Source organism: Coturnix japonica, chromosome 13 (genome assembly GCF_054131305.1).
Source record: "Coturnix japonica strain WE chromosome 13, WE-NBRP24, whole genome shotgun sequence".
In the NCBI taxonomy this organism is placed as follows: domain Eukaryota; kingdom Metazoa; phylum Chordata; class Aves; order Galliformes; family Phasianidae; genus Coturnix; species Coturnix japonica.
Window position 1 is genome coordinate 15951162 of NC_140675.1, and position 27012 is coordinate 15978173.

Sequence of the window (27012 nt, forward strand, 5' to 3'; positions counted from 1 at the left end):
CTCTTGGACAGCTGGATTTGTTAGCCTAGTATTTCTTCGTTTGAATTTCTAGAGGAATGGGTAACTTGTTTTCCTACATTCAACTTAGACCTCATCTGGTCTGCAGCGTTCTTCAGTGAGAGATCAGCCATTAGTTAGGATGCTGGCAAGGCTTTGGTTCATGGCATGTGGTGCCCAAGCGTTCAGGATTGTTAGATTTGCATCATTTTTCACGTCCAGATGTACATGCATTTGTTTTTTCTTTCCACCCCTTAAAGTGCTGGGAAACACTGATTGGCCAAGATATCTATCGTCTTGTGTTGGTCGACTTCATATTTTGTTTGCTTGGCTCGTTCTTTGGAGAATTTTTGCGAAGGTGAGTACATTTCTAGTCTTGTTTTTCTTCATTAGCCAAATACATGTTCTGTTGTTTTTTTTTTCCTCCTCCTCTGTGAGAAAAGCAGAAGTCCAACAGAAGGATATTATGTGGTACAACCGCCAGCTCTACCAGGCGTAGTCTGTGTGATAAAGCTCTCGGATGTAGAGTTATGTGGCGTGGAAAGTGAATTCAGTTAAGTGTGTGAGCAGAAAATAATTCTGCTTTGGAATTTGTTGCATGTACCCTCCTGGTGTTAAACGTGATTTTGCTGTGATAATGGTGCTGAATTCTTATCTGCCCTACAAGGCTTTTTGGGATCTTAGCCACACATCTGTAGGAGATATTTACAGTTGTTTGCCTTTCACATAAGATGAGAACAAGACTGGTTTACAAATGAGGACTTAGACCTTTACGTTAATCTGACACAAAGCAGTGTTGAGAAGCCCTTGTAAATTTTCCCTCCACAGCTCTTGTCAGTGTACTTTAATCCTCTCATGTTCTTCCTCTCTTCTGATAGGAAATTACCTTCAGCAAAAGGTCACAGCTTATATGCAGTGTCAGCCATTATGGATGTCATCTACTAAGCTCTGCAAAAGCATCGGGGTTACAGCCATAAAAGATTAGAAGCACAATTGCTTGTGATTACTTGTATGTCTTCAGAGTAACCCCCAGCCAGCACAGCCCTCAAGCATTCATAGTTGTAATGTGGCTATCAGATGGCACCAAGACCTACATTCAGGGCAATCCAGGATGGTTACCAGAATCTTTCCCTTTTTTGCTACAAAAACAAACAACAACAACAGAACCTGAAACTGAATCTTTCTAACCCAGAAAAAATGAAATGATAAAATGAGATTGCTGGCCCTCCAAGTACTTGCTTACCTGTGTGCATCTCAGCTGCCTGTAATGTTGCTTACATTAAAGTAGAACATACTGTAGGCTATATTAAGAGTATCAGGTTTTTTTTGGTTGAGGCTGAGAGCTTTCAGGATTCGTGAACAGAGAAGTTAAGGGTTTTTACTAAGGCAAATCATCACTTTGTCTGTTTAATCATGAGAATAAGCATACTTCTCTGGTATGATTACAAATCCTCTCTTCTTCCTCGTCAAAGCAGCTGCTTTGACTGATGTGTGGTTAAAGGAACCCTGAATGATCGGTCACTGATGACTGCATTCAGGAGGTAATTTGTTGAGGCTTCTAAAATGAGTTTAATTATTTAGCAAATGCTTTTTTTTAATTTTTTTTTTTTTATTTTTCACCCAGAATTATTGGAACTACAGTCTGTCTAAGCCTGGGAGTGCCAGAATTTGATATTGGACGAAGTGTTTTAGATTTGATCTATGCTCAGACTTTGACCTGGTAAGTGGCCAAAAACTTATTTATATTTGGGAATGCTGTGGAACATCCTGATTCAGATATTTATGGGTATTTCACATAATGAAAGCAAAGATAAATGCCCGGGGGAGATGATACATCAAGTACCTTTGTAAGGATTGTGACTTGCCTGTTCTCTTTGACTGAAGTTATGACCTGCAGTACCTTGTGGCCATTTGGTCCGAGAGAAAACTTGATAAGAAATCGTAGAACAGCTTTGGTTGGAAGGAACCACAAGGATCATCCAGTTCCAACCCCCAGGCCGTAGGCTGTATGTTTTTAAAGGCTAACTTACTGTTACAGGATGAATGTGAATGTAATTACAAATATTAACTGTATATGAAGTTGGCGTGATATTTTCTGGCTTCATTACACTGAGCACTGTAGTGGACTATGGAAATACAACTTTATTTCTCTTACAAATTCTTTCTGTTAGGATCGGTATTCTCTTCTCACCCCTGCTGCCTGGTATCCAGATGATGTCATTTTTTATAGTGTTTTATGTGAAAAAGGTAACGAGATTTACATATTTGCTTCATAAAATGCCATGGAAATTACTCTGTTTGAAATTTGCTCAGAATTTATTAGGTTGAGTGCTGGGATTGCCTGGAGGCTCCGGGGCTTTGTGCTTGGGGAGTTGGTTGGCTGGTTATTTTTGCTGTTATGTTTTAGTGGGTTTTCATTTGTTTGTTGTTCATTTGCTTAAAGGAAGGAGCACAATTAAAGCCTAGGAAACTAACAGCAAACAGTGCATCTGTCAGTACAGACATTCTGCCTGTTGCTATGATTCTGCATTCCCATTATCCCCAGCAACCTGCCTTCTCCCCCCAAAGCACATGGGTGTAAGTGGGGAGATTCTGCTAACTATCAAGGCAGAAGCTTACAGAGTTCTTTGTCTCAGTCTTGTGACCAGACAATAGATCGCTTATGAGGTGTCTGAACAGTTTATAGTGTTAAATATAGAAGAACAAAGCTATAACTAGAAGCACAGATTCAAACTTCAATGAGCAGCGGGAAGTTTCATGTGTGCTCCAAAGTAAACTCTGCTTATCAGAGTTGTGTAAAACCTGTCAGAACCTTGTATCACCTCTTAGCAGTTGGACGACTGGATTCTTGAAGTTTTCTAAAACTAGAGTATATCTGTCACGTTCTTAGAAAATAAATTGATGGAAAATTTTGATTGATGCTTTTCTGGCAGTTTCAGTAGGGTTGACTCAAATGCAGTTGAAGTGGTGCTATTCCAAGAGTGAATGTACCTTTATTTTTCTCTCTTAAAAGGTCAGTCTGATGAGGAATTGCCAACCTCCTCGCAAAGCATGGAGAGCTGCTCAGATGACAACATTCTTCATGTTCCTTCTGTTTTTCCCGTCCCTCAGTGGAGTCCTGTCTGTCATTGCAGTCACTGTCTGGAGGTATGGAGTGCTGACATTCAGTTCCATTACGTTGTGCTGAGTGGCCTGACACCAGGCAGAGGAAATCTGTGCTAACTGCTAGTGGCAGGTTTCAGATGTTTGTGGTGTTCTGTGTTCTGCAAACAGGCTCAGTGAGTTTGCAAGAATGTGGTTAATGCAGTAACTTGTCCCATAATGAAGTGGGAGGTGAGACAAGGTTGCTTTCAAGTTTTGGTGTACCTTTTAAGTGTCACAGGAGATCCTTTGATTTGGACTTTCCTGCTCCTCAAACCTTTCTGTGACCTTGCCTGCTCCTGGGCTTAAATGCTATGGGCCGCACTGGGTCTGCAATGCAGAAACACCTGGACAGAAACAGTGCAGGTCAACTTCTGAGCTTCCGAATTATTTGCAGATTTCAGATGGCTTTGTTTGTTAGTTTCAAAGAGTGTTCAGAGCTCTGCAATGAAGCATCTGGCAGTGTTTTAAAGCTGCTTTGTTTATGTGCATGCTGCTCTGGTCACAGTAATGATGGAAACTCAGATGTGACTCTTTCTTAGCAATTCTCAGCCATGTGATTTGATGTGTAGCCACCTGTCTCATTACATAAAAGCAGATGATGTGATGTACTTCAGAAAATGTATTTCCAGGGGCCAGGTGGGAATTTTGTACCTGTCTGAATTGGTCCAATTTCAAAGCAAACAACGTTTTTCTATTTCCATCTGTCCCAAAATGTTATTTTTTTCCTCAAGATTTACCTTGTTTCACCGCAGCCATATCCAGGAGCCGACCCCAAAAGGTCAGCAATTATAAATATTGGCAGTTCCCTGAAGGTCCCAAGGAAGCGGAGGGCAGTAGCAAGGCAGAGAATGACAGTGCATTAATGAGTTAAACCCCTTATTAGTATATAAAGCATTAAATAGCTGCTTTCTCATGCTTTCAGGTTGAAACCTTCAGAAGGCTGTGGACCTTTCCGAGGTCTGCCTTCTATGTATGCAGCAATCTCTGAGTGGGTAAAAATACTGGAAAATTACGTTGATTCAAAATGGGTAGCATGGATCTACAACAACTTAATTACAAGTGAACTTTTCTTCTTCATCCTCTCCGTTGTTATCCTGTAAGTATCTGCTGGTGAAAAGAACATGAAGTGGAAAAGCCTGGCTAGGCCATAGCCATTCTCTGTAACGATGGCAAAGTGCATTTATAATATCAGAAATGATTAACATGAGGGAAATTCACGTATTTGAAGTATGTGAAGAAGTCATAAAACCTATTGTTTTATGAAATGAATCAAGCTGTCTGTTTAAGCAGTGATTGGGAGGAACACATTGGTATGAGTGTTCATCTGTTGGACTTTCTTTTTTTTTTATTATTTAGAGTTATTACTTACCTTTACTGGCAAATAATAAAAGGAAGAAGAACCATGGCCAAGCTCTTACGTGAGCAAATCATTAATGTAAGTTTGACTTTCAGCTTCATTTCGTTTAAAATGTGGCTTTCTTGTTGATTGTCTTGATCTGCTGTTGTGCAACTGTACTCTGCTTTTCCTGTGGCGGTGCAGAGGAAGGTGGAAGCCCTCCTGTGGGGCTGTGGGGAAGCTACTCACAAAGAGTGTTGTTGCAAAGGAATGTTATGTTCAACTTCCTTTGTAGATCAGTTACTTATAGACCTTGAGCCTCCCTTAATTCTTGGTCCATTCCAGCTAATCCAGTGTGTTTTGTGAGCAGGGAGCAAAAGATAAAATGTTTTTACTTGAAAAACTACGGATGCTACAGAGGATAGAAAACCCATTTACGCCAAGAAGACAAGACCAGCAGGTCAGTCCGGTAGCTCAAATACCACTTTTTCAGTCATGTGTTCATTACAGTTGTGTGGGATTCTTCTAGACTTATGAAGATGCTGCCCTTTCAGCTGTGTCCATATGTAATACTTACAGTGCTTGCTTCCTAGCTCACCCCAGAAGACAAAAGGATGCTTGGAAATTTCCTATTTGCTCAAGAGTAGAATTGAACCTGGGAGCATGTATAGAAAGGTCTTTGCTCTCACTATTTATGATTACGAAGCTGCAGCAAAATAATTGTAGCCTGGGCACACAGTGATGTTCAGTAAAGAGCTTGGTCACACTTGGACACTGCCTAGTGTAAGAAGGATGCTGCCTTCCTCCTCCAACTCCAGCTTTCCTCTGGGCTTTATTTTGTGCTCTCTCCACCCATTTTTTCAGCTGCATTAAACTGGGTGCCCTCCATTTTAAATTCCACACAGCATCATTTGACACCTAAGATTTTTAACACCAGGCTGCCCAGGGGGGTTGTGGAGTCTCCTTCTCTGGAGATATTCAAGACCTGCCTGGACATCTACCTGTGTGACATGGTGTAGGGAACCTGCTTTGGCTGAGGAGTTGGATGATGATCTCTGGAATTCCCTTCCAACCCCTACGATTCTGTGATTTCTAATTTAAAATCATTTTGTTAAGTCGGTGCTGCTAGCTGAGCCATCAGATGGGTGTTAAAATGTACACACATGGGTGCTCTGTAGTGTTTGAATCAAGGCCAAGTGAAAACTCACCTACATAGCTGAGAAGCAGAAGGGTTTGTTAAACCCAGGTAAGCATCTGTCCCATGGAGAACAGCTTGCCAGTGCTATTCATCTGCTGTCACTGCTCTGCTCCGCAGTTGCTCAGTGCATTTTTAGAGCTTCAAATTAAGGCAGAACCACTTTTAATTTCTTCACATATTTGAGTTAGTACAGTGCTGTTTGCAGAGCACTGAGGTTGCATCTCCATATCACTGTGAGATGGAATCCTGGACTACACAAAGGAAAAGGCCTTGGCACTCAGGCAGTCTCTGTTGACAGTGCATCAGATTGCCTTTTGGTTTCCAGAAGTCTCCCTAAAGCAGGGGTAACAGATGCGGCTGCTGACCATAAAGCCACAATTGGAAGCCGTCGTGTATTTCTGCTAATGTCAATTATCCTGTCTTCCAGAGAAGCTTTTCTCCAGACCGCGCATCCCTGCCACCTGCCCAGCAAGAACCAAACTACTCAGGAAGGACATCTGACAGAAATCAAACTGCATCCTACAATGAGGTGAGAGTCAAAGAAGGAACTCTGCTTGATGTCCATTGTCTATATCGTGCCCTCCACTCTGTATAGGGACATGTGTTGGACAAAGAGGACATCCCTTATGTGTAGAAATAATTCTAAAGGATTGATTTGAACAGATAGAAAATATACTTGGAGTAGCTGTTGGAGTATTTGTGCTCCTGGTCCTGCTTGAGATGTAGAGGGAGTATAGCTTTGGTATGGGTAAAGTATAATTTGAAGTACAAGATAACAGCCACATGAGAGCAACACTGACTTGCATCTACCTCTGAATTTTGTTTCCAGTATCCTTATTCTGCTGGGATCTCGAGGGCAACTGGCTTCCCATCTGGTAAGCACAGAGAAAGCAATGCTCATAAGCTCAGCTTACAAGTGTTTGATTTAGTGTAGACAAGATACAACAGGCTGAGGTAAGACACTTCAGCATCTTGTATGAAGAGAAAACAAAAAGACTGAGTTATTGGGGTCAAAACTCTCCACAGAACATGCTTGTTGGTGGCTTATTGTGATGGTAGTTGTGACTCCTGAAGAGTGATCACAAATTTCTGTACGCAACAGCTGAATTTCTGTGGGTAAATGAGACATTTTGTCTTATGGGAACATATGCAATAATATATTACATCACTAAGGGAGTACTTCATTGTTTGAGAAGTGGTTGTTAGCAGTGTGGAGTCCTTAGCACATGGTGTGGTGAAACAGCTATGGAAACTTGCACGGTAGCTTCCTGGTTTATACAAGTGCGTTCCTTCAAACAGATGAGCCCTTTAAATAGAGCAGGCTTTCTAGTAGAGGGCAGTTATTGTACCTACATCAGCACACTTTAATTTACTTCCCTTGTGAAAAGCAGATTGGGAAACATCCCAGCCAAGCAGCAGCTCAGGAATGTCTGAAGCAGTGGCCCTCGCTCTGCGTGCCAGACAAGCAGCTCAATGGGAAGATTTAAATGACATGGATTTTCAGCCATGAGCAGACGCAGCCAGCAGTGGATGCTGCGTAACCGATGGGTGTCCTGCAGAAGGCGATACTGATTCACATGACTGAAACAACCTTCATTATTTATTTTTTTTCTCCTCCGGTGGAAGAAAGAACAGAGGTTGCAAAGTGCTATCTGAGCCAGCTGAGTATTGGTCAAATACAGAGAAAATACAATTAAAGCACAGTTGTTTTTAATGATTGTTTTAATGGCTGCAAACTGACTTGTGTGAATGATTACATTAATCCTGTTCCGGCTGCCCTTCTCTGAGCCATTTATGTAGGCTGTGTTACATTTGTTCTATACCAGCTTGATGAACTCTTTAAAAAAAGAAATGATTTGCTTATCAAAATTCTCATCTGTGTAAAACCACCCCTTGTGAACAGAAACGTTGTGACGGCTTTTCCAGTTTGGAAGTAACACAACAAGGACTTTTCTCAAGGTGACTCTCACTTCTTTTTATTCATAGCCACAACTTTGCTATGATAAGCTTTAGGTTTAAAAACATATATATACACGTGTATTTTTTTAGGCTGTCTTTTTCTAGTGCCTGGTTTATTCATTTCTTCCTCCCAAGCTGCTCTGGACAAAAGTAGAAAAATGGGAAGAAGGTAAATCTGCTCCTTAAGCTCACATTTTGTGTTAAAGACAACAGAAGTCACCAAAGATACAGGAACAAAAAGGACAAAATACACAAGACCAGAGCCGCAATTTTATTCTGTTTCTGCATGCATAGCCATGGAGTTTGGCTATGAATAGTGTGGGCAGGTTGCACATTTGAGTGCTGTCACAATACATGAAGAAGATGCAGTTGATCTGCTGCTAATTCAGAAGTCTGAACTTCACAGGACAATTGCACAGTTCTTTCCACTTACAACTGATTATTTTATTTAAGTACCTTTTGCCTCTTAATCTTAAAGATCAGCCAGCTCTGATCTGAGCTAGAACTAATTCTAATTGAGGAGCACTACTGAGAATGTCCACGTACAACACAGTGTACTGAACTGCACCAGTGATCCATGCAATCTGCTGTTCTGTTGCTAAGTGCAGGTTTCCTACAGCACAACACAGTGTGCAGCGCATTGTGTGGCACATCAGCTGGAACACAGCAGTGCCCAAACAAAGAAACAGTGACTGCAACAACTGAGGAGCACCAGGAACTACTAAAACATGATTGCACTTTCCACAAGGTGCAGCACAGCCATCTCTCCATGAAGGAGGGAAATACACCTGCCCTCTATTTTGGCACCATGTTTTGCCACTGTTCTCAGAACAGTCACGCAGATGTTTTTAAGATCCCATACATAATCGCAAATTATTACAGTTATAGAACAAACTGTTTCAAGTACTAGAATCAAGGATGACCGTTCAGTATGTCATCAAAAATGGCTGATATGACTTCAGAACCAAGACTAAACAGAGCAAAGGAAGAGTCAGTTTGCTCTTGTTGGTAAATTCACACCTGCCTGAGTAAGACAGCTCAGTTAGTTGGTGAGTACCTAGAAGGCCCCTGCCTAGTAATGAGGATCACAGTCTTCCACCAAGCTGTCTGTGATGTAGCTGGATTCAAGGACACTTTCGTAGTACGTTTTTTCTGCAAATGTGTTCACTGTCCAGGCAACCACTTGAATTCCTTTTGAGGACCATTGCCTCACATAATCCCTGTAAGGAACAAACACACAGTAAGAAGACAAAGTAGTGGTTAAAGCAAACAGTACTGAGGCTAAAATTGAGTTTCAGTCTTACGCTGGCAGCCCATCAGGATGATAACGTGTTATCTTTTGCAAAATGCTATTTTTTGTGTGCCTTGTTCTTGTAAAAGGTAGAGGCTTAAAGGATAAAATGGCATGCAGTAAGAAACTATGCAATCTTACACAATATCAGAGAGAAGATAATGATTAACATTTACACTTCTTTAACTCCAAAGCGTTGGCACTTACTGAGAAACATAATTTTTCTGGATGAGGAAAGCTGAAACCCCACATAATCGCCACAAGAAGCTGTGTAGGCTCCAATCTAGAATGACATCCAACATCATGTACAGATAATGCTTCCATAAGGAACTGAAGCGAGGTGTCCCATCTCCAAAGTGACTCAGCTGCCAAGGTCTGAATGTTAGTGCTGTCACCACGTTCCTGTCAGCTTGTCTCATCTGGAAGGTCCAAGGAGAAAAGATGAGTGCACACAAAGCCTGCATTAAACTGGGAGAGGTTAGATACTAATTGCTAGCTTCAGTGTGCACCTGTGTCAGAATCCTCCTCCCCTTTTCCCCCCAAGTCCTTTTGTAACTTAGGAAGCTACACGTGATACCGGACTGTTTTTTTCTTAGATTTGTACAGAATAAGCAACTGCTCTTAGAGAAAAAAATATAACAGTGATGCTGGAACAGAACATTCAGGAAACTGAATAAAATACATGATAAATAGACTTAATGAGAAGAATTAGAAAGCTGTGGTAAGAGAAGTTGATATTTACATCAAAAGATGACATTTATTTAAATGCTGCCTTGCACACAGACACAGAACTGTGTGCTAGCATACTTGTTTCTCCATAATTTTCAGTACAGAGGGAATTACTGTAGATTCAGAATACTTGCACCTAATGAGCACAGTGTGACCTAATCAGATCATGCAGTAAACTTAGGATTTAAGCGTCATTTGTTTCTAATGTTTCTGCAATTTCAGCAGCCCAAAAGTACTTTGGAAGCTGTTTATCCTTACTGAAATTCCCAGGCAGAATTTAAAAGTCACAGAAACTTGGAGGAAACGTCACCTTATAAACAACATCTGGCATGAAAGAACAGACGATGCTGCTGTTATACAAATGAGGAAATTCCAGGTAGAGCTGTTTTAGGGCATCAACCGCCTGCCAGTGAGAGATACACACAGATGTTACATTTACAAACACACATAAGATTTACTTCACCCTGCAAAGTCATTTCATTTCTTTAAAAACACTTTCCTGTTTTGTGTAGTAAGTCTGATGTGGTGGCTGGCAATGCTGCCCATGGCAGAGGGTGTGGAACTCTGTGATCTTTTATGGTCTTCTCCAACCTCAGCCATTCTATCATTCCGTGATTATGATTCTGTTTAGGAATGCTACTCATTGCTCTGATGTCTGAAATATCCTTACATAGATTATAGATTATAGGAAAAAAAAAAACAAAATGTGAAGAACTACCTAAGGCTTAGTTCAAAGGGAAAAAATAATTTATTTCCATATTTTGCTAGCTTGCATAAAATGTTTATGACGGCTCACCTGTATCTCCCTTCAGTAACACAAATTAGAGATGACTGGAGCCCTAGCTGGAATGGAAGAACAGATACTGGGTTCCCTCAGCACAGACAGGGAATTTGCTTTGCTTTGTTGTGATGCAAGTTGAACTCAACAGTCACGAGTCAGTTGATTTTAAATTGCCCAGGACAAAGGAATGGGATGAGGGAACACAATGTCTTTATTTCTGATAGTCCAGCATTGGGTGATGCAAACAGCAGCCCCATTTTTACTCATGTTAGAGAAGGCACTTTACCACAGAGACCAGCTTGAGACCAACAAAAATAGGCTGAAAACCCAAAGAAGGGGCTGTAGGACAGTAAGTGGTACCTGATTCGCGTGGCCTTTGACATCAAAGTAGATTGTAAGATTGTGCTGCAAAGACTCCACTACAGCTTCTCTCAAAGTTGGTACCTTTTCGCTCTGGAATTTGCTCCTGTAGAAACAGAGAACTCCTTACTGAGATGCAGTTGAGATGCACCGCACACACACACATCCCCAACTACACAGAGCTGTTTCCTGGGGATTCCTAAACACAGTCAAGTGAGACACTAACATTAGGGGTTAAGCACCACCAGCAATGGCAGCAGCAGCTTTCTGATGCTGTAAAATGCTGCACAGATATAAGGATCTCTCTTCCCAGAATCCCACAACTACACAACTCTGTCCTTCCAAATTCAAGCTTTAACTCAATACTTAATAACCCCACTGAAAGACTGGCCTCAGTTTTTCATCTCCTTTAACAACAATAAACATGCATTCAATCCCAGATGTGACCATCTATCCTCCCACTTCATCCTGCTTCAGTGGTGTTTCCTAGCACCGATAACACAGATCCTGACAGAATAAGCAAGACAAGCTGAAGCTGCAGGAGAAGCAGCTTCACGCAGCAAGACATTAATCCTGATGGGTGACTGCAGCTGCATTAGTTCTCACTGTGGCAGTGACAGACTGGGAAGATGCTGCTTGTACCGCCAAGGGGTCTGTGCTACATGTTTCATTTACCACAGCCTGTGTTTTGCAGATGGATTAAGCTTCCGAATCTCATCAAAAGTCATGTCACACAATCTTCCAGACCCATCAGTTGTCCTTTCTACTGTCTCATCGTGCATTAGAATGGGAACGCCATCCGCGGTAAATTCAAGATCCAGTTCAACACCTGTTGCTCCATTTTCAGCTGCCTTAAAAGAAGGAAAAGATCATCACACACACAACAGATAACGGCTTTCAGTAACAGGTAATGGCTTTCAGTAACCGATAACGGCTCACAGCGCTGCTGGGCGCTCTCACCTGTCTGACGGCCGCCAGCGTGTTCTCGGGGGCGTCGTGCGCTCCGCCGCGGTGCGCGATGCGGGCGGGGCCGCCGCGGGGCCGCAGGACTTGGCGTGCGCTGTGCGGGGGGGCGGGCTCCAGGCTGAGGACGTGCAGCAGCACCAACGGAGCCGCCGTTAATGCGGCCAGCAGCACTGGGCTGCGGCTCAGCGCCAACAGAGCGACCAGCAGCGCCGGCACAGCGCACAGCAGCGCGGCACCGCCGCACAACATGGCGGCAACGCACCGACTGTGCCGGACCAAGGGCGCTCAGCGCCTCAGAGAGAGGGCGCCGGTGTTGCCGTCCCGTTCAGCGCCGCCGGGCTGTGACCGGGCCGTTACCGGGCTGTGACCCGTCTGTCCGCCCTCGCGGCTGCCCGACACTCCGCACGGTCACGGACAGACTGGGTTTAGCCCCGCCCGAGCTCCACACACCGACCCGCCCCTTCCGCGCTCGTCTGTGTGTCGCGGTGCCGCTGGGGGCCGTAGTTCCGTAGTCCCATAGTTCTGTAGTTCCGGGGCTGGGCGGTTGCCGGGCTGCAGGCGGCGCCGAGCGCCCTGCGCGGTACCGGGCCTGCCATCCTGCTGGGGCCGGGCGCGGGGCTGGGGAGGAGGCGGCACGAACCGGGCGGGGAGCGGGGCCGGGCCTGCGGGCTGCCGTGCTTGGAGCCGCCCCTCGGGCTCCTGGCGACACCGGGCTGCGTTTTGTTGTGTTGGTGGGTGTGTTGGTCTGTGTTCGTACACAGGGGTAGGAAGGAAGGAAGGAAGGAAGGAAAGGTTGGTTCGCGGGGACGAGGCTGTCAGCCCTGTGGATGTTGAGGCAGCTCTCGGTTACTTCAGCTCGCTGACTGGCAGCGTGTCTGTCATTGTGCTCCTGTTCTGTTGCGCTTCATAAGAAAACTGGCTTTTGCCGCTATTGCTGTTGGTAGGAAGAAAGCTCAGTTAATTGAGCTATTTGACGTGGGGTTTATTTCCCATATACAGCGTGGAATTGGTCGTGTTGTTTTTCTTTCGTGGCCTTGGAAACACAATAGGGTATGTTTATTATCCGTGCTGTTTTAGCTGCGTGAAAATGGAGGACTACGAAACATTCTGCAAGCAGCGTCTGTCCAGAATCCAAGAGGCAACAAAAGGAGAGAACTCACCCGCTCTGCTGGACAGAAACGTCTCCCTCATTCAGTTCCATGGAGTTCCAGTGCTCTCCCCTCTGGTGAGGTGCTTTTTAATCCCCTGTAACATTAACTGTGCCGTTGGCTTTGATGTCTGTGTGTACTGACTGTATTGAGAGCACAGCTCCATCTGAGGTGTTCTGGCCTCTGCTAAGTGCATTCAGAGCATCCCTACCTTTCATTTTATAAGCTAAAGGAGTGATTCTTTAAATTTCTTATTTTTGCAGTGTGTGTTTGCTTTCATTTCTTGATATTTGTTGTCTGCGTGAGGAGAGTGAGAATATTTGTAGTGTTAAATTGGTGACTGTTAATGCTGTGCTCAGCTTTGTGCAACAGCACATCGACACTACAAGCATTGAGTAACATGTGAGCTGTTGATGGTCTGTATCATAAAGCAACCAGCTTCTTTGCTTCGGTGTTGGGAAGTATGGACGGAGAGTGTCCCTAACAACAGTCTCCAATGACAGGATATGTGTATGTTTGTTTAAAAAATAAAAAAAAAGGAATTTGTTTAGAAAGAATCTGTCTATTTAAGTGCACACCAAGTTTCAACGTTGGTGGGTTTTGTTCCTTTTTGTTTTTATTTCTGTAGTTCTATAACGTAACTTGCATTTAGTGGTATAAACTTTGTCTCTCACACTCTGTTCTGCAGCTGAACTTTGAAAAGAGAAAGGAAATACAGCAGTATCGACAGAAAGCGCTGGATCTAGAGACATGGAGACAGAGCTCCCACAAAAGAGCCTTAATGAATCGTGTTCAGGAGATTCTAGAAAACATTCAGGTAGGATTTGGACTAACTCTTACAGCTTTAAAGGAAACGTCTCCTTGTGTGTGTTTTGAGAAAGGGCTGGGGTTTAGGTATTCACTAATACAAACCTGAAATGAATAGCAGTTAACTTACAAGAACCAGCATTCACTTAAGGTTAAGGCAGCGTTCATTTAAGTACAGGTAAAACTTGCAGTAATCTGGAAATCACAGATTTCATCCAAACTACGTGATATTTTTCAACTTCTACTTGCAGAACAGGAAAGTATCTGGTACAAGTGACGTGAACGTTCAGGATGCTGGGAATACCTGCCCTGATGCAGACTCAAAAGCTTTGACTGATCTCACAGCTCTGTCAGATGCCAGCTTGCCACGTTCTGAAAGGCATTGTCCTGTGCAGACTGAAAAAAGCCAAGAGCTTTTGCCATCGGACTCTGTGCAGCGAGTGACATCAAATGCAACAGAAGTAGGTAAACCAGCGGAAGAAAATGTTCCTTCAAAGGAAAGTGAGAGTCACTTCTCAAGAGATGTTCCTTGTCCAAGGGCTGCGTCTCCTGACGTTGTGCAGAGTAAACTTGTGTCCCCTGCTTTGCAGAAGCAAGAGGGACAAGGAGTGCCGTCATCTGAGAAGGAAGCCCAAGATCCATATGCAGTGAGCCTTCAGAACCTGATTAAAAAGTCTAGGGAGTATGTAGAGAAAGAGCAAAGCAGGCGTAGCTCTAAAAGCAGTTCAAGGAAGAGTATGAATGAAAGCCATTCAGATAAAGAAAATGATGCAGTTAAAACATCGGACTCTGTGAAAGAGAGAGCAAAGGTTACAGGCAGAAGTTCCACTGCTCTGCCACTTGATAAACCGTATCTTAAATCAAATACTCATCTTCAAGGTGCCTCTACTCATACAAGTAGCACAAGTATGTCAACTTTATCCAGTTTTTCCAAAGTGGATATACCTATGAGAGTTGGGACACCCCCGTTGGTGGATTCGGATTCAGATGAAGAATTGAAAAATCCTTCCACCTTTGATCGTGACAGCAGCATTGTCAGGAGCCTCACGGGATCATATAGCAAACTGCCGAGCCCGGAGCTAAGCATGAGTCCAAAAATGCACCGGAGGCGCCCAAGGCCTTTATCAATGGGACACATAGTTATAAACAACCCTGTGAATGCTTATGAATTAAGTCCCAAAGGCAAGGGTAGAGCAATGGATTTAATTATGCAAGATATTGCTGATAAGAATAACATATCTGAGTCAGTGCCAAAGTTCATGATGGACTTTAGTATGCTTTGCCCCAGCAGAGTTCCTGGTGTCATCAGGAGTTCTTCAGGTCCTTCTGATGGGCTGCTGGCTGGCAAACCAAACAGACATTCCTTTGGGCACTCAGAATGCAAAGGGGCATTGTCTGCTGCAGTGGAAGGGCAGGTAGTGATGGACAACAGAGGACCGTATAAAGTAGAGACTGGTACCGTGGGTCCAAAACCGATTGAGCCATTCTCCACCCATCAGTCTACAGTAACACAGAAGCTCCTAACTGTGAATGAGACCAAAGCATCCAGTTTGCAAGAAAATACTAAATCTCCAGTAGAACTCAATAAATCTTATGATGTAGAAAGCCCGTCCCCACTACTGATGCAGAGCAAGAGTATGCGCCAGCAGATGGATCCAAGTGTTCCCCCAGCAAACGAACAGATTCTAGAGAACAGCTTTGAAAAGGTAAAACGTAGACTTGATTTGGACACTGACAACTGCCAGAAAGACAGCAACCCCTGCGCTGTAACTGTTGGAATGGAGGAACAGGAGAAGCAATGGCTGCAAGAGCAGAAATGTCCCATGGCATCAGTTTACATTACCAAGAATGCAGCCCCTGATTCAAATATGGCAAAAGGTAAAAGATTTCCAGTGTTTGTTTTCTAAACTTCTCGGTTTAGAGAATCTTCTAGGGAAAAATGATTTTTTAAATATTCTAATCAATCTTATTAAAATTAATGCAGCTTTTAATATTATAATTTATTGTAAGATTAAAAATTATAATCGTTGGTGATTCTAAGTACATATCTATCAAAAGGCAGAAGTGTTATTCTGGCAGTTTTCTTTTTTTCAGTAATCTCATCTAATTTTTAATTAATGACCAATTCTGAATTTCAGCTGCTACCTGAGCTGTGCTTAATGGCTGCACAACGGGCTAGTTGCTCGTTTACAATTCACTCATGGAAAGAAGTCTTACAGCCCTCTGTAACAAATCCTTCATTAAATACTTTATGAAGAAGCATCAGATGAAACGTTTCTCAGTTTTGTGGATTCTCTGTTTATTCTCAGGGATATCACTTTAGGCAAAAACAAAAACCCAACACGTTCTCATTTGAATGTAGAAGTTTGAACTTAGTTTTACTAATATAATTTCTTGTTCTCTTAGATTTAAGTAAGATTACTAAAATGAATTAAAAGAGAACACCTTTCAGCAGCAAGGTTGCAAATGACTATATAGGTGCTTTTGTCATTTCAAGACTGTGTTACATTTGTGTCTTATCAAGTTAAACCAAAGTGACATTAATAATTTTAGTTTACTCAGCAAGTGTGGGTATTGTGTTCCCAGATCCAGATGTTTTACATCCTTATTCTAATACAGTCTCCATTGGTGTTACTGCTGTTCCATCCACATACTAATCCCACAAAGAGGAACGTGCAAATATTCTGAAGGACTGTTGTAACTGAAAGGCTTCTTTGCGATGCATAATGGCAACTTGATATAAAAAATGTGCTTTTTATTGAAGATGGAAATTTCTCTTTTGAAGCAAATATATCTGTGACAAAAGATCACATAGAAAATATTTAATGCTTCATTCTTTGTAATGCATGTGTCTTCTCAGAAGAGATTTTAAAGACTAAAATGTTGGCCTTTGAGGAAATGAGGAAGAGACTCGAAGAACAGCATGCACAACAGCTGTCAATTCTGATAGCAGAACAAGAGCGGGAGCAGGAGAAACTGCAGAAGGTAAAGCAGAAAGAGGAGAAAGTCTGAGCTGAAGTCCCAAAACCAGGACGCAGCTGGTTTTGAAATGTACATTCTGTTGCGTTGCAGACAGAAAACAAGTCTTACAGCTGATTTTTTCTTTCATAGGAACTGGAGGAACAGGAGAGGAAGGGAAAGAAGATCGCTACAACAGAAATAGAAATATCCAAAGTGAATATTAACAGTAGGATGGAGTTGGAGTGGAGAAAAAGTGAAAGCGGCTTAGTAGAAAGTGTGCAGTCTCAGCTGGAGACAATCCATAATGCAAACTCTACAAGCATTGGTAAAAACTGACTGCTAAAATTAAACTGAGGGTCAAATACAGATTAAATGTGGTATATTTTGCTCTGCAGTATTGACTGTAGCAGCTGCCCTGTTGTGCTGGTAATGATGGTGCTGCAGTCATGGGTCACCTCTCACCTGTTCAATAAAATTCAAAATGTGTTGTTTTTTTTCCCATTGGCTCACCTAATTTTGAGTAGAAATGAATTAAATATTCAGATTGCTTCTTTCCTGCTGTTGACTTTGTACAAACAGCATTGCTCCCTCTGAGCAGAGTTCTCTCTTGCCTGTTTTAACTTCTATTCCTCATCAAGCACAAATGGAAAATTGGTGTTTTAGCAGGTGAGGAGCAGAGGAACTTAGAGAGTAAGACTGCTAAGCGATGTGGTTTTGATTATTTATGACTCACCTCTAGGGATCTACGTTGGCAGCATCAAACGCTTCAGAAGCACTTTCTTTGAGATGCTTTATGGATGAGATTTTTGTAGAGCAACTTTAATATTAAACAAGTGATTTTTTTTCATGCTGTAGGTGGGTATTTTTTCTCCCAGTACATAAGTACTATTGTATAAAATGTAAGAACTGGAATTCTCTCCATTTCTGAATGCGAGGTTGACTTCCTGACTGCAGCCTAAGTTAATGTGCTTGATTTTGTTTGTTTGTTTGCTTTTGTTATTTTGTAGAGAGCTCTTAAACAAGCGTAATGACCGTGTGTGTACTTGCACACATAGATTTTGAGCCATAAGGCAATAGCTGTATTATAAACTGCATGTTCTGCTGTGTGTGCAGGTTTTGCTCATTCTACGTCACCCAACACCTTTACTTCAACAAGTGAAACTTCATTCTTCCTCTGGGGACCATCAGGCAGCGGAGTTATTAAAACCTCAGTGTCTAGGCCAAGTAACAGGATCAAAACCAGGTGGACCCAGGTAAGGGAAAATAAGATGTAGCTTAAAAAGACCTTCTGTTTTTGTAAGATTCTGGTAACTTTCTAGTAGCTGTGCAGTAGGAAATCTCACAGGAAAGTTCAGTGTCCCTTCCTATATCAACTTAGATTACATGGCAGAACTTTATAGTGTATTTTTCTTGTGGAAAAAGCAAAATATGTATTACTTCTTATCAGTAGTTGTTTCTTACTTCAAGACTTGAATCACGTAATTTAAGAAACTTAATTAAAGATATTTATTAAATGGCTCTTCTGCTTTGTTTATTCAGTGGTTAGAAAATGCTTATTTTCTTTTAAGATTTTCACTCCAGAGATACAAATGAAGTTTGATAAGGTAACTGCTGTGGCAAAGGGGTTTCTTACGCGTCGGCTTCTACAGACAGAGAAGCTGAAACATCTCAAGCAGACTGTGAGAGTAAGATCCTCATTTTTACATTATGCAGCTTCTACTCCTGTTTTGGTTTTTCTTTTTTCTTCTCTTTTTGTCTCCTGTCATGAAATAATGTATCTTCTGTGTTGAGAAGAATTTAGGCATGTCTGTCCTGTGAACACATTTGAATGTTCCCCTGCTTACTGTTACAAGGCTTAAGTCAAACAAAGATGACCAGCCCTATCCGTATAGTTTATGATGATTCATTGGTTGAAAAGGATCACACTTGGTGCTTCATCTTATTTCTCCCTCATCCCCAGGATACCATGGAATTCATAAGGAATTTTCAGTCTGAAGCTCCATTAAGAAGAGGAACTGTTTCAGCACAAGATGCGTCCCTTCATGAAAGAGTAATGGCTCAGGTGATAAAACTTAAACTTTTTTATTTTGCTTTCTTAGGTATTCTGCCTTTGTAAAAAGCAGTTACCTGTTTGGGTGTACCAGCATTAATTGATGAAACGTGCATGGGGGCTTTGTTTAAAGGAACAAGTTGGAACTATGTCTGTGAAGAAAATATTAAGTTTTTCTGCTAACATGCTAAGACAGATTTCTAACCTCTGTCACTCAATGTTTAACTATTCTTTCCAGCTTCGAGCTGCTCTGTATGATATCCATGACATATTTTTCGCAATGGAGGCATCAGAGAGAATGAACATCCTGCGTCACGATCGTGAAGTTCGTAAAGAGAAAATGCTGAGGCAAATGGTGGGTTACAGTCAAGAGAATGTAAACTGTTCTAAGATTTTTAAGGAAAAAGAAGATCTTAACTTCAACCTGAATATGATCTTTTTTAGGATAAAGTCAAGAGTCCAAGAGAGAGAGCAACACTTTCAACAGCTACACAGAAATCTCTGGATAGGAAGAAGTACATGAAGTACGTGCAGATCTCCTCTTGTGGTGAGGGGAGGGTGCCACAGGGTGATGAGGAAGAGTAGGAGATACTGAAAATAAATTCTTGTAGAAACATCTTCTTTGAGAATAATGCATCTTTTAGGAAGTACTAATGAAAAAACCTTCTTCACATGTGTGGTGTGCTACCACTTGAAGTTCAGTTCAGCTTTTGAGAGACTTCTTGACTTTGTGAGCAAAGCTTGCTCGGTTTGCACTGTGTTTGTGGTGCAAAGGGTTTCAGTGTTGTTCAAAACAATCTCCATGCACTCAGCTTATGGTAGATTTTTGTAGCTTATGCTATCAATCTTTTCAAAGTGCTCAGCAAGAGATGTAATTCATATCTTTGGAATGATTGCAGGCATTATGTGTCTATTGCAACACAGTTGAGTAAAAAGTAGCAATCTGTAGAACAGTTCCAGCAGAATAACATGCAGTTGCAGATTTTGTTGCTGTTTTTCTTGTACTTTTCCATGTAAGACCTACATGATGATTTTGTAATTTAATTCTATTTCAATATTGTTGTTTCTCTAGGGCTTCAGAAATGGGAATGCCTAGTAAAAAAATAGTCCCAAAACAAAGAAGTCCTGAGAGCCGGTGGGTGAAGGTTACTTGTTGTTAACTTAGATCACAGAAATGACGTTATCCAGTACTTGCTGTTAAGAGAAGGGCCGCTGCCTTACTGCTGAGTCCTTTTTCTGCTATAAGAAGTCAGATACCTGGCATCTCTTAAAAAGTACTAACAGAAGTTGTTTGTGTTTTAACAGAGTACTCCAACCAAATCAAGGACAGAATGCCCCACTTCATAGATTGCTTTGCAGACAAGGGTAAGGACACAGCATGTTCCTAGCCTAAGGTTAAAAGTAAATGCAGAGTGCAAGAACGCATTGCTTTCTGCACAGTACTTAGATTTAATGGTGCAACTGTTGTTCAAAGGCAAAATGATTCTTAGAATATTTTGAGAGAGTGGTAAACCTTTATTTTACCTTACACTGCAAGAAAATAGTTAGTGTTACCATCTTCATGTGTACTGTCTCCATTTACACTGTTTTGACACTTGTAATTAACACTCATTCCATGAAGCTTTGCTTCCCCTTAATGAAACATGTTTTCAAGTACAGGCTGTAATGCCACAGTGTTGGAAATGAGCAGAGAGTTAAAAACGTGTACATGTGGAAATATTCTCCTATTTACTATATCTTTTTAAGTATTAATTTCAGTAGGAATTGTACACGTACCAAGGAGGATACTGTATAGGACAGTGTAAAAGTGATTTCATGCCTGACAGTTTGCTGGTGTCTTTGTATTGTTGGATACAATCTTTCAGCTTTGATGCAAGTGACTTATTAACTCTTTTATATTTAATTAGAACCCCTAAGGCCTCAATGAAGGGGGTTGAGCAAAATAGAAAGAAGGCCTCAGAGAGCAGAGTGTCTAACAAGGCGGTTTCAGGTGTGTAGAAAATTGGTGCTTGGATCATATAGTAAATAAGTTGCTAGTGTCAAGAAAAACTAAGTGGGGGATTTCTTGTTTTCTTTTTCTTCTGCACCTGCTTTGCTGTGTCTTAAATCTAACCTATCTCTTTGGACATGTGCTGATAACTTCACCATCCACTCTAAGATTCTATAAACATAGAATATAGAATGTACCTTATAGCTCGTTTGCTTTCACTCACCAGATGCCCAACCATTAAAAAGTTTTGCCAGAAATACTCACTGTAACTGTTTGGGAAACTAATAGCAGTCAAACTAGTGGGTTGGAACTGTATTATCATCATATTTCTGTACTTCTCCTTTCAATAGGCTTTGTTTTGAAGTTAGGATAGTTTTGGAGGACTTATCAGTGGATGTTCCATAGTCATAGTCTTAAACTGACATTTATTCTGTAGCATTTTACAGAATGTGTGAGTCTTAGTGAGACAAATTCAGAAATGGAATGAATATTCCTGAGCTTGTAGACAGAGATTACTGATAGGTTTCTCTTTTAATAAGCAAGTTTGATAGTAGTGCCAAACCTCTGTGTTTCAAAACTATATGGGCATGAAGAGAACAAAACACTGTGAAACAAGCAGTTTTTCAGTTGCACTCAGTGACATTACTGAAAAAATATTCAATATGTTGAATAGTTGTTTGTTTTTAAAACCTTTTGTTGGTAACTTCACAAATCTGGTCTTAGTCAAGAAATCTTTTCTAGTTGGAAGGGACCTCAAAGATCATCTAGCTCCAGTTCACGTACACAGACTGACTTCTCTGTGTAACTCTGCTAGTTTGCAATACTCCTAACCCATAGTATTTCTGTTTCATTTCTTGTCCTTGCTTATGCCTGACTCCCAGGTAAATTGTGCTTGTTAGAGGGGTAAGGGAACTGTTGGGTCACAGCTTGCACTGAGATTGAGCACTTGGGGAAGGGTTATGGGAGCACAGGGCTCAGATAAGCGCTGGGTACTGGAAGAAAAAGTTCTCTTGGACTTAAGCTGCTTCCTGAGGAGTGCTTCTTGTTCACCAGCTGGGTGAGTTCAGATCTTTTTGTATCTGTCTGGTATTGCCAAGAACATGCCAGAAGCAGTTTTGCTGCTTTGTGAGCAGAACAGAGGAGCAAGAAGGAAGAAAAATAAGAATTAATAGTATGCAGCTATTTGGGATGTCATGCATTCAAACTAGACGTGAGTGCCCTCAGAAGGTATCCAACTGCATTTGACTGCCTTAAATTTATTTTCTGTGGTTTGTACCCCTTCAACCAGATTCAGTTCTAAAGGAAAGAATTAATGAAATAGTAGCATCATCTTTGTTTTTGTTTTAATAGGACAAAGCAGCTCTGTCAATAGCCTGTAAGTTGTGATGAACAGGGCATGTAATGTGGTGTTACAAAGATGATGGTTGAGATCAGCCTTGCTGCTATCACTGTGCTTACCCATCTCATTCAGTAACAGAAATAGTGGGGCATTAGGCACAGAGTATTTGGGCAGCAGCAGTACTGAGCTGAGCTTCATCTTTCCTGTGTGCTTGTCCTGCCTAAACAGGGAGCAAGTGGCCTGTGTGAGAAATGTGTGCTGCCAAGTGCATTGGTGTTCCACACAGTGCTCCCGAGGGCATCAGGTTTACACTGCAGGGCGATTACATGACTGAGAAGAGAGGATGTTCACCCTGCCCCAGGAAAATAGCAGGTGATAGTTATGCCCAGAGAGGCTGTAGCTCTTTCCAGTAAAGCTGACTTCTTTAGTTTCCTAGTGTAGGTTGCCTGTATTGTCTGATTCTCTCTGTATTTAAGTAGATTAATTCTGTGTATGGCAGTTTAATAAGTATATACATTTTTAATAGTTGAATGAAGCTTATCTTAGAGCAGGATAAATTGATATAAAATTAAACTCGTGTATAACTATTATACATTAAACAAAAAAAAAACACAAAAAATACTGACTTAATTCCTATAGAATTCAGGTATATGGTGGGAAGTGGGAGGAAACTGACTTGAAAGATGCCAATTTATTTCCTAATGGTAAAAACTTTGCCCTTATTTTCTGTATGTGAGATTTCTGTATGAATTGGAGTGCACATAGTGAGAATTAAAGCTAGTGTGAAATCACTAATAAACCATCATACCTGTTCGTTGTATGGAATCCTTGGTGAGCTGAAGAATACAACACTAAAGAGTGTTGGGCCAGTGAGAATTGCTTTTTGTATAGTAAGTAGCAGTGTTCAGGTGTGAAGGGTTCCTGTCATGGTAAGGTCTGTGTGGGTATTTCCAAAGCTGCTTTGCACTGTGCTGAACACGGCTCTTGGGCACCTGTAAGTGGCCACTGCAAGTCTGGCAAGAAGGAAATGGAAATTCTAAAAAGCACCATCACCTACTTTGTTATGTTCACTTAATTGCCTGAAAACTTTCTTTTCCATGGCTGTCTTTCATTTCCACTGCTCTGCACCATGTGATGAGATGTTCACTGCTTTGTATAAATGTTTGCTCTCATTGCTAGACACTCAATAACTGCTTGAACCTCAGGAATGCTGAATTGTGCGACTCCTTAGCAGCCTGCAGTGCTAAACCCTTATTACTGGAAGAAACCTGTGCTATGCCTATAGTGTAATATGCCTTTCTAAATATATGTTTGTTACATGTGGAGAGGTTTTTATTTGAAGTAGCTTTCTTTTCATACAGCTTTTGCCTGATGTTATTTGTACTGCGCTCTAATTCTGGTAGTGTTCGTTAACATATGGAAACCTACAGCTGTTGTTTTGAAAAGACAGTTCAGTTTTATTAAAGATTTGTGCATTCTCTGGCATATATTTTTTTAACTCTCTTTTTGTAGGTTGTTAAGGTCTCTTTAGGCTTAACAGTAAAATTACTAAGAAACTGTAGTTGTCTGGTAATGTTACTGATAGCTGTAGCTCTCAAAGGAGGATGCCTGATGCAATGTAATTTAAGGTGTGCAAAGTAATTTCTATCAACAATTCCTGTAATTTTCTACCAGAGAGGTTTTGGCAAGTGGAGACTTTATGAAGGAGGTGTGGTGAGTGCAAGATGTGGTTCGTATCCTCTGTTTAAATCATATAAGGGATCTGCAGGAAGACAAGGCCACTGTTGTGGCAATGTGTGCACCTTGTTTTGGACACCTCACTGTGTCCATTTCTCAGTTCTGTAGCTCTCTTTCTCAATTTTAGCCAGGACTTCTTCCCATTTTTAGCTGCTCGTAGAAAGCTGGATCACATGAAGAAGGAGGGAAGGAGTTATGTGTGAAGGGAAGGAACTTTGTATTCTGCCAGTGTCTTACACTTGCTTCCCTTTTGCTTCTGTGCACTTTTACCCTGATGCTGAAGCTATTCAGGCTGGCAGCTGCTTTGCAGATGGAAGAACAGATTCAACAGATGAGAGATCTGTGTGATGGATGTCTGAGGAATAGAGTTCAGGTCAATGTCCCAAGAAACCAGAATGAAGATAATTAGAAATAACTGGAAGACAAACCTGTAATGCTGACTCCCTGTGCTTTGCGTTGTTCTTGCTCTGTCTTAACTTCTCTTTGTTTATAGGGGAGGTGGAAAAGGAAAACTTGTCTTAAACATTTGACTTTGTATTTTTTAATTGATATTTGTTATTTTAAAGATTATTCATTAATCGTGTTGTCTTGGTAAAATGACAAACAGACTTCTTAAAAGTTCTGAATTAAAGTTGTAGATGTTTTTGAGTAGCAGAAAAAAGACAGTATTTGCTTCCTTGATAAGTGTTCTGTAATATGTTGTTACTTGCAAACTTATAAGTAGTTGTAATAACCTGTTTTACTTAAGCATTTGTAAGGCGTTTCAGGTGTAACACAATGAAAACTGTCCTTTAAAAGTAGACACTAAATACATAGTAATGGCTCAAAATGATGTATTATCAGCTATTTATTTGGATAATGTTGTTGCAAAAGTCAGTCTTACCAACTGTAAAAGGTAATATCTCTCCATTTGTTTTTAGGAGCATATGCAGGAAGAACCCAAAGAAAGAAGCCAAATGTTGTGACAATTTAAGACGACAGCACTCTCTAGGATGAGCAGGCTATTCTTTAATGAGCAGCACTCATTCTATTTTGTTTCTTAAATGCAGCTATTTTGAAATGATAAACCTGCTTTTTCTTTTCCAGATGATGACGTATTAATACAATCATATTGAAGTAATAAAGAGCTGTAAAGCTCTAACCCTATGTAAAAATTGCATGTTAAAACTTGTGTATGCAATAGTGTGGATATATAAGATTCATAATATTCAAAGTAAGACCACAGAGCATTGTTAGGTTAATTTGGGACATCATATGCTCTAACTTTGCATCTTCAACATGGTTTTTGTATTATTTAAATTGGCCATTTCTCTGTATGGTTTGCCACCATAGTAATTCACACACATGTAATTTTTAGTTTCTCACCATACACTTAAAGCAGTTACATAAGACAAAAAAATCCCTTAAACAAAACTGAACTCTTCAGTCAGAATTTGTCAGCAGCTGTCCTGAATGTATTTGTGTGAATGCAGTTACATCACTTCACATATTAATGGCCTAAATTTGTGGACAGACATGGTTCCATACAGGTGTACTGTCCTTCTCTACAGAAGCTGCACATTTATACACGATAGATTAAACCACTGTACTGGATGCTCTAGGAATATTTTTTCCTTGCTCTCTGTGGCACTTCCTTATGGAAACAGCTTCTGGTCTGGATGAAGAGCAGCAGATGTTCAACAAAAATTTGGGAAGGCAAGGTTTTAATTGTTTTACCATTTTAGTCTTGCACACGATAGCCCATACTAATTAACATGCCTTATGTTTTGTTTATGATAAGTGCCATTTTTCTAAGCAGTTTCTCTTGCACCATCATCTAACAGCTCTTGTACTGAAATGAAATCACATCTCCCAATTTCAAGGGGAAGAAAATCCCTACCAAAACCCTGCGAAAACACCCATATTTAAGAAAATGGGACACTGAAAGATCATGCTCATGTTTTGCCTTGATCATCGCACTGATGGGTGTTAAGCTTCAGCCTGAGGGGAGCATGAGCCTGGAAGTTCTGTCTCTAAGGACGCAACTTTCAGACAGGATCCTGGTGACAGGTTGTTAACATTGAAAGTAGAGAGAAGCTGTTTGTGCTGTACTGATTTATTTGGGTTTTTTGTGTGTGTGTATAAGAGTAGTACTAGAAATTGAAGTGATTTTTTTTTGTTTTCTTCCCAGTGTCAATACAGTGCAACCCCCTGGGGCCTGTGAGGCATTTTCTCACTGATATGAGAGGAAAAAGAGTGATCAATAATTTAATTTCCAACCATTAGAAAAAGAACATTAACAATAGGATGAAGAGACTATATTTTAGGGCCAGTGGCTCTGCTGTGGCTCCAGTGTGACTTCCCCACTGGTGTAAATGCAAAAGCTTACACCAGTGAAGTACCTGCTGCCCTCATATCAGTTTGATTTTTTTTTTCTTGCATTTTTTGGATTGCAACATTTTTCTGATGTGTTTCCTGCTTTTCAGCAGTCATCAAATGTCTGCTTTGGTTCCCACCTTTCCTTTGTGTAATCACAGGATGGAGTGGAGAACATCTAAGGGAAAAGAATGGACTGTGACCCGTGTTGTGGCTGACGCTGAAGTGCTGTAGGTGAATCAGTGCTAAGGGTTGGTGTATTTAAAGGGTGTTTTATATACCGTGTGTATTGTTAGAATAGGCAATGTGTTGGTATAGAAGTAGCGTTAGTCAATGTGAGTGCTTACCTGCAGGTTTCACATCTGAACCTCCTTTACTTCCAGCATGTTTCTGGTCTGTGTAACAAGGTGTTGTACTGCGAGTTGTTTGTTTGATCTTTCATGAGGCCTTTCTTATGACAAGTGCCAGAATTTGGTTCTGTGCTTTGTATGTTTATTTATGCATATTTAATTTTATCTGCCTTTATTTTGTGTGTGGTTGTAATGTCATCATAAAAGCGTTATTTATTTTTGTACTTTCCATTTTCACTGGCTTGTTTTTTACTTGAGCATACTACACAATAAACTTGTAAATCCACAGTCATACCTATGCTTTGTGTTCTGAAGGCTTTTTAGGGAATAGCTGAAAGCTTTCAGCTCTTAAGTTGTTAATTAAAGAAGTGCTTGGTTCAAATGCAAATCCATTTCTTATTCATGCTCAGGACTTTGCTGGTTTTCACACTTGCATTAAAAGTGAAAATCCTCCTCTAAAAACAAGTAAAGAACTTGGCTTGGTGGCTTTCACTTCATTACACAAGTAGATCTT

General features: G+C 41.0%; 3 protein-coding genes across 15 annotated transcripts in view; 2 read left to right on the forward strand and 1 right to left on the reverse strand.

The window, feature by feature from the left end:
* TMC5 (transmembrane channel like 5) overlaps positions 1-7389 on the forward strand; it is a 32293-nt gene extending 24904 nt beyond the window's left edge. For all 6 annotated transcript variants that reach the window (XM_015877082.3, XM_085514161.1, XM_015877083.2 and 3 more), the window contains 10 exons: positions 258-355; positions 1622-1717; positions 2169-2244; positions 3011-3144; positions 4064-4237; positions 4498-4576; positions 4848-4937; positions 6103-6204; positions 6505-6550; positions 7067-7389. In XM_015877082.3, the coding sequence (XP_015732568.2) occupies positions 258-355; positions 1622-1717; positions 2169-2244; positions 3011-3144; positions 4064-4237; positions 4498-4576; positions 4848-4937; positions 6103-6204; positions 6505-6550; positions 7067-7185 (1014 nt within the window). In that variant the 3' untranslated portion in view covers positions 7186-7389. The remainder of the gene's footprint in view (positions 1-257; positions 356-1621; positions 1718-2168; positions 2245-3010; positions 3145-4063; positions 4238-4497; positions 4577-4847; positions 4938-6102; positions 6205-6504; positions 6551-7066) is intronic.
* A 502-nt stretch (positions 7390-7891) lies between these two features.
* GDE1 (glycerophosphodiester phosphodiesterase 1) lies at positions 7892-12205 on the reverse strand. Of its 2 annotated transcripts, none has more exons than XM_032447594.2 (6): positions 11756-12205; positions 11471-11642; positions 10796-10901; positions 9965-10057; positions 9133-9344; positions 7892-8854 (listed from the first exon to the last, which is right to left on the reverse strand). In XM_032447594.2, the coding sequence occupies exons 2-6, from the start codon at positions 11575-11577 to the stop codon at positions 8707-8709; spliced, it is 666 nt and encodes a 221-aa protein (XP_032303485.2). In that variant the 5' UTR covers positions 11578-11642; positions 11756-12205; the 3' UTR covers positions 7892-8706. The 2 variants fall into 2 exon arrangements, with proteins under 2 accessions (XP_032303485.2, XP_015732581.2); XM_015877095.3 differs by having other exon boundaries at positions 11471-11646.
* Positions 12206-12261: 56 nt separating this feature from the next.
* Positions 12262-26790, forward strand: CCP110 (centriolar coiled-coil protein 110). Of its 7 annotated transcripts, none has more exons than XM_015877075.3 (15): positions 12262-12341; positions 12839-12986; positions 13598-13726; positions 13968-15594; positions 16577-16701; positions 16828-17002; positions 17791-17930; positions 18246-18362; positions 18638-18739; positions 18966-19082; positions 19172-19251; positions 19800-19862; positions 20033-20092; positions 20635-20717; positions 24714-26790. In XM_015877075.3, exons 2-15 carry the CDS (start codon positions 12849-12851, stop codon positions 24764-24766), a joined length of 3009 nt encoding a protein of 1002 aa, XP_015732561.2. In that variant the 5' UTR covers positions 12262-12341; positions 12839-12848; the 3' UTR covers positions 24767-26790. The 7 variants fall into 7 exon arrangements, with proteins under 7 accessions (XP_015732561.2, XP_085370283.1, XP_015732563.2 ...); XM_015877080.3 differs by lacking the exon at positions 12262-12341 and adding an exon at positions 12350-12492; XM_085514157.1 differs by lacking the exon at positions 20635-20717.
* Positions 26791-27012: the final 222 nt, after the last annotated feature.

What these genes read in the sequence shown, in the direction of transcription:
- GDE1 (XM_015877095.3), bottom strand. Translation starts at nt 12,010, where the DNA reads ATGTTGTGCGGCGGTGCCGCGCTGCTGTGCGCTGTGCCGGCGCTGCTG. An exon ending in TCAAAGGCCACGCGAATCAG is followed by an intron (nt 10,058 to 10,795) that starts GTACCACTTACT and finishes TCTCACTGGCAG; the next exon opens with GCGGTTGATGCCCTAAAACA. An exon ending in CAGAAAAATTATGTTTCTCA is followed by an intron (nt 8,855 to 9,132) that starts GTAAGTGCCAAC and finishes TGTTCCTTACAG; the next exon opens with GGATTATGTGAGGCAATGGT.
- CCP110 (XM_015877075.3), top strand. Translation starts at nt 12,849, where the DNA reads ATGGAGGACTACGAAACATTCTGCAAGCAGCGTCTGTCCAGAATCCAA. An exon ending in TCAAAACCAGGTGGACCCAG is followed by an intron (nt 17,931 to 18,245) that starts GTAAGGGAAAAT and finishes TTTTCTTTTAAG; the next exon opens with ATTTTCACTCCAGAGATACA. An exon ending in AGATTGCTTTGCAGACAAGG is followed by an intron (nt 20,093 to 20,634) that starts GTAAGGACACAG and finishes ATATTTAATTAG; the next exon opens with AACCCCTAAGGCCTCAATGA.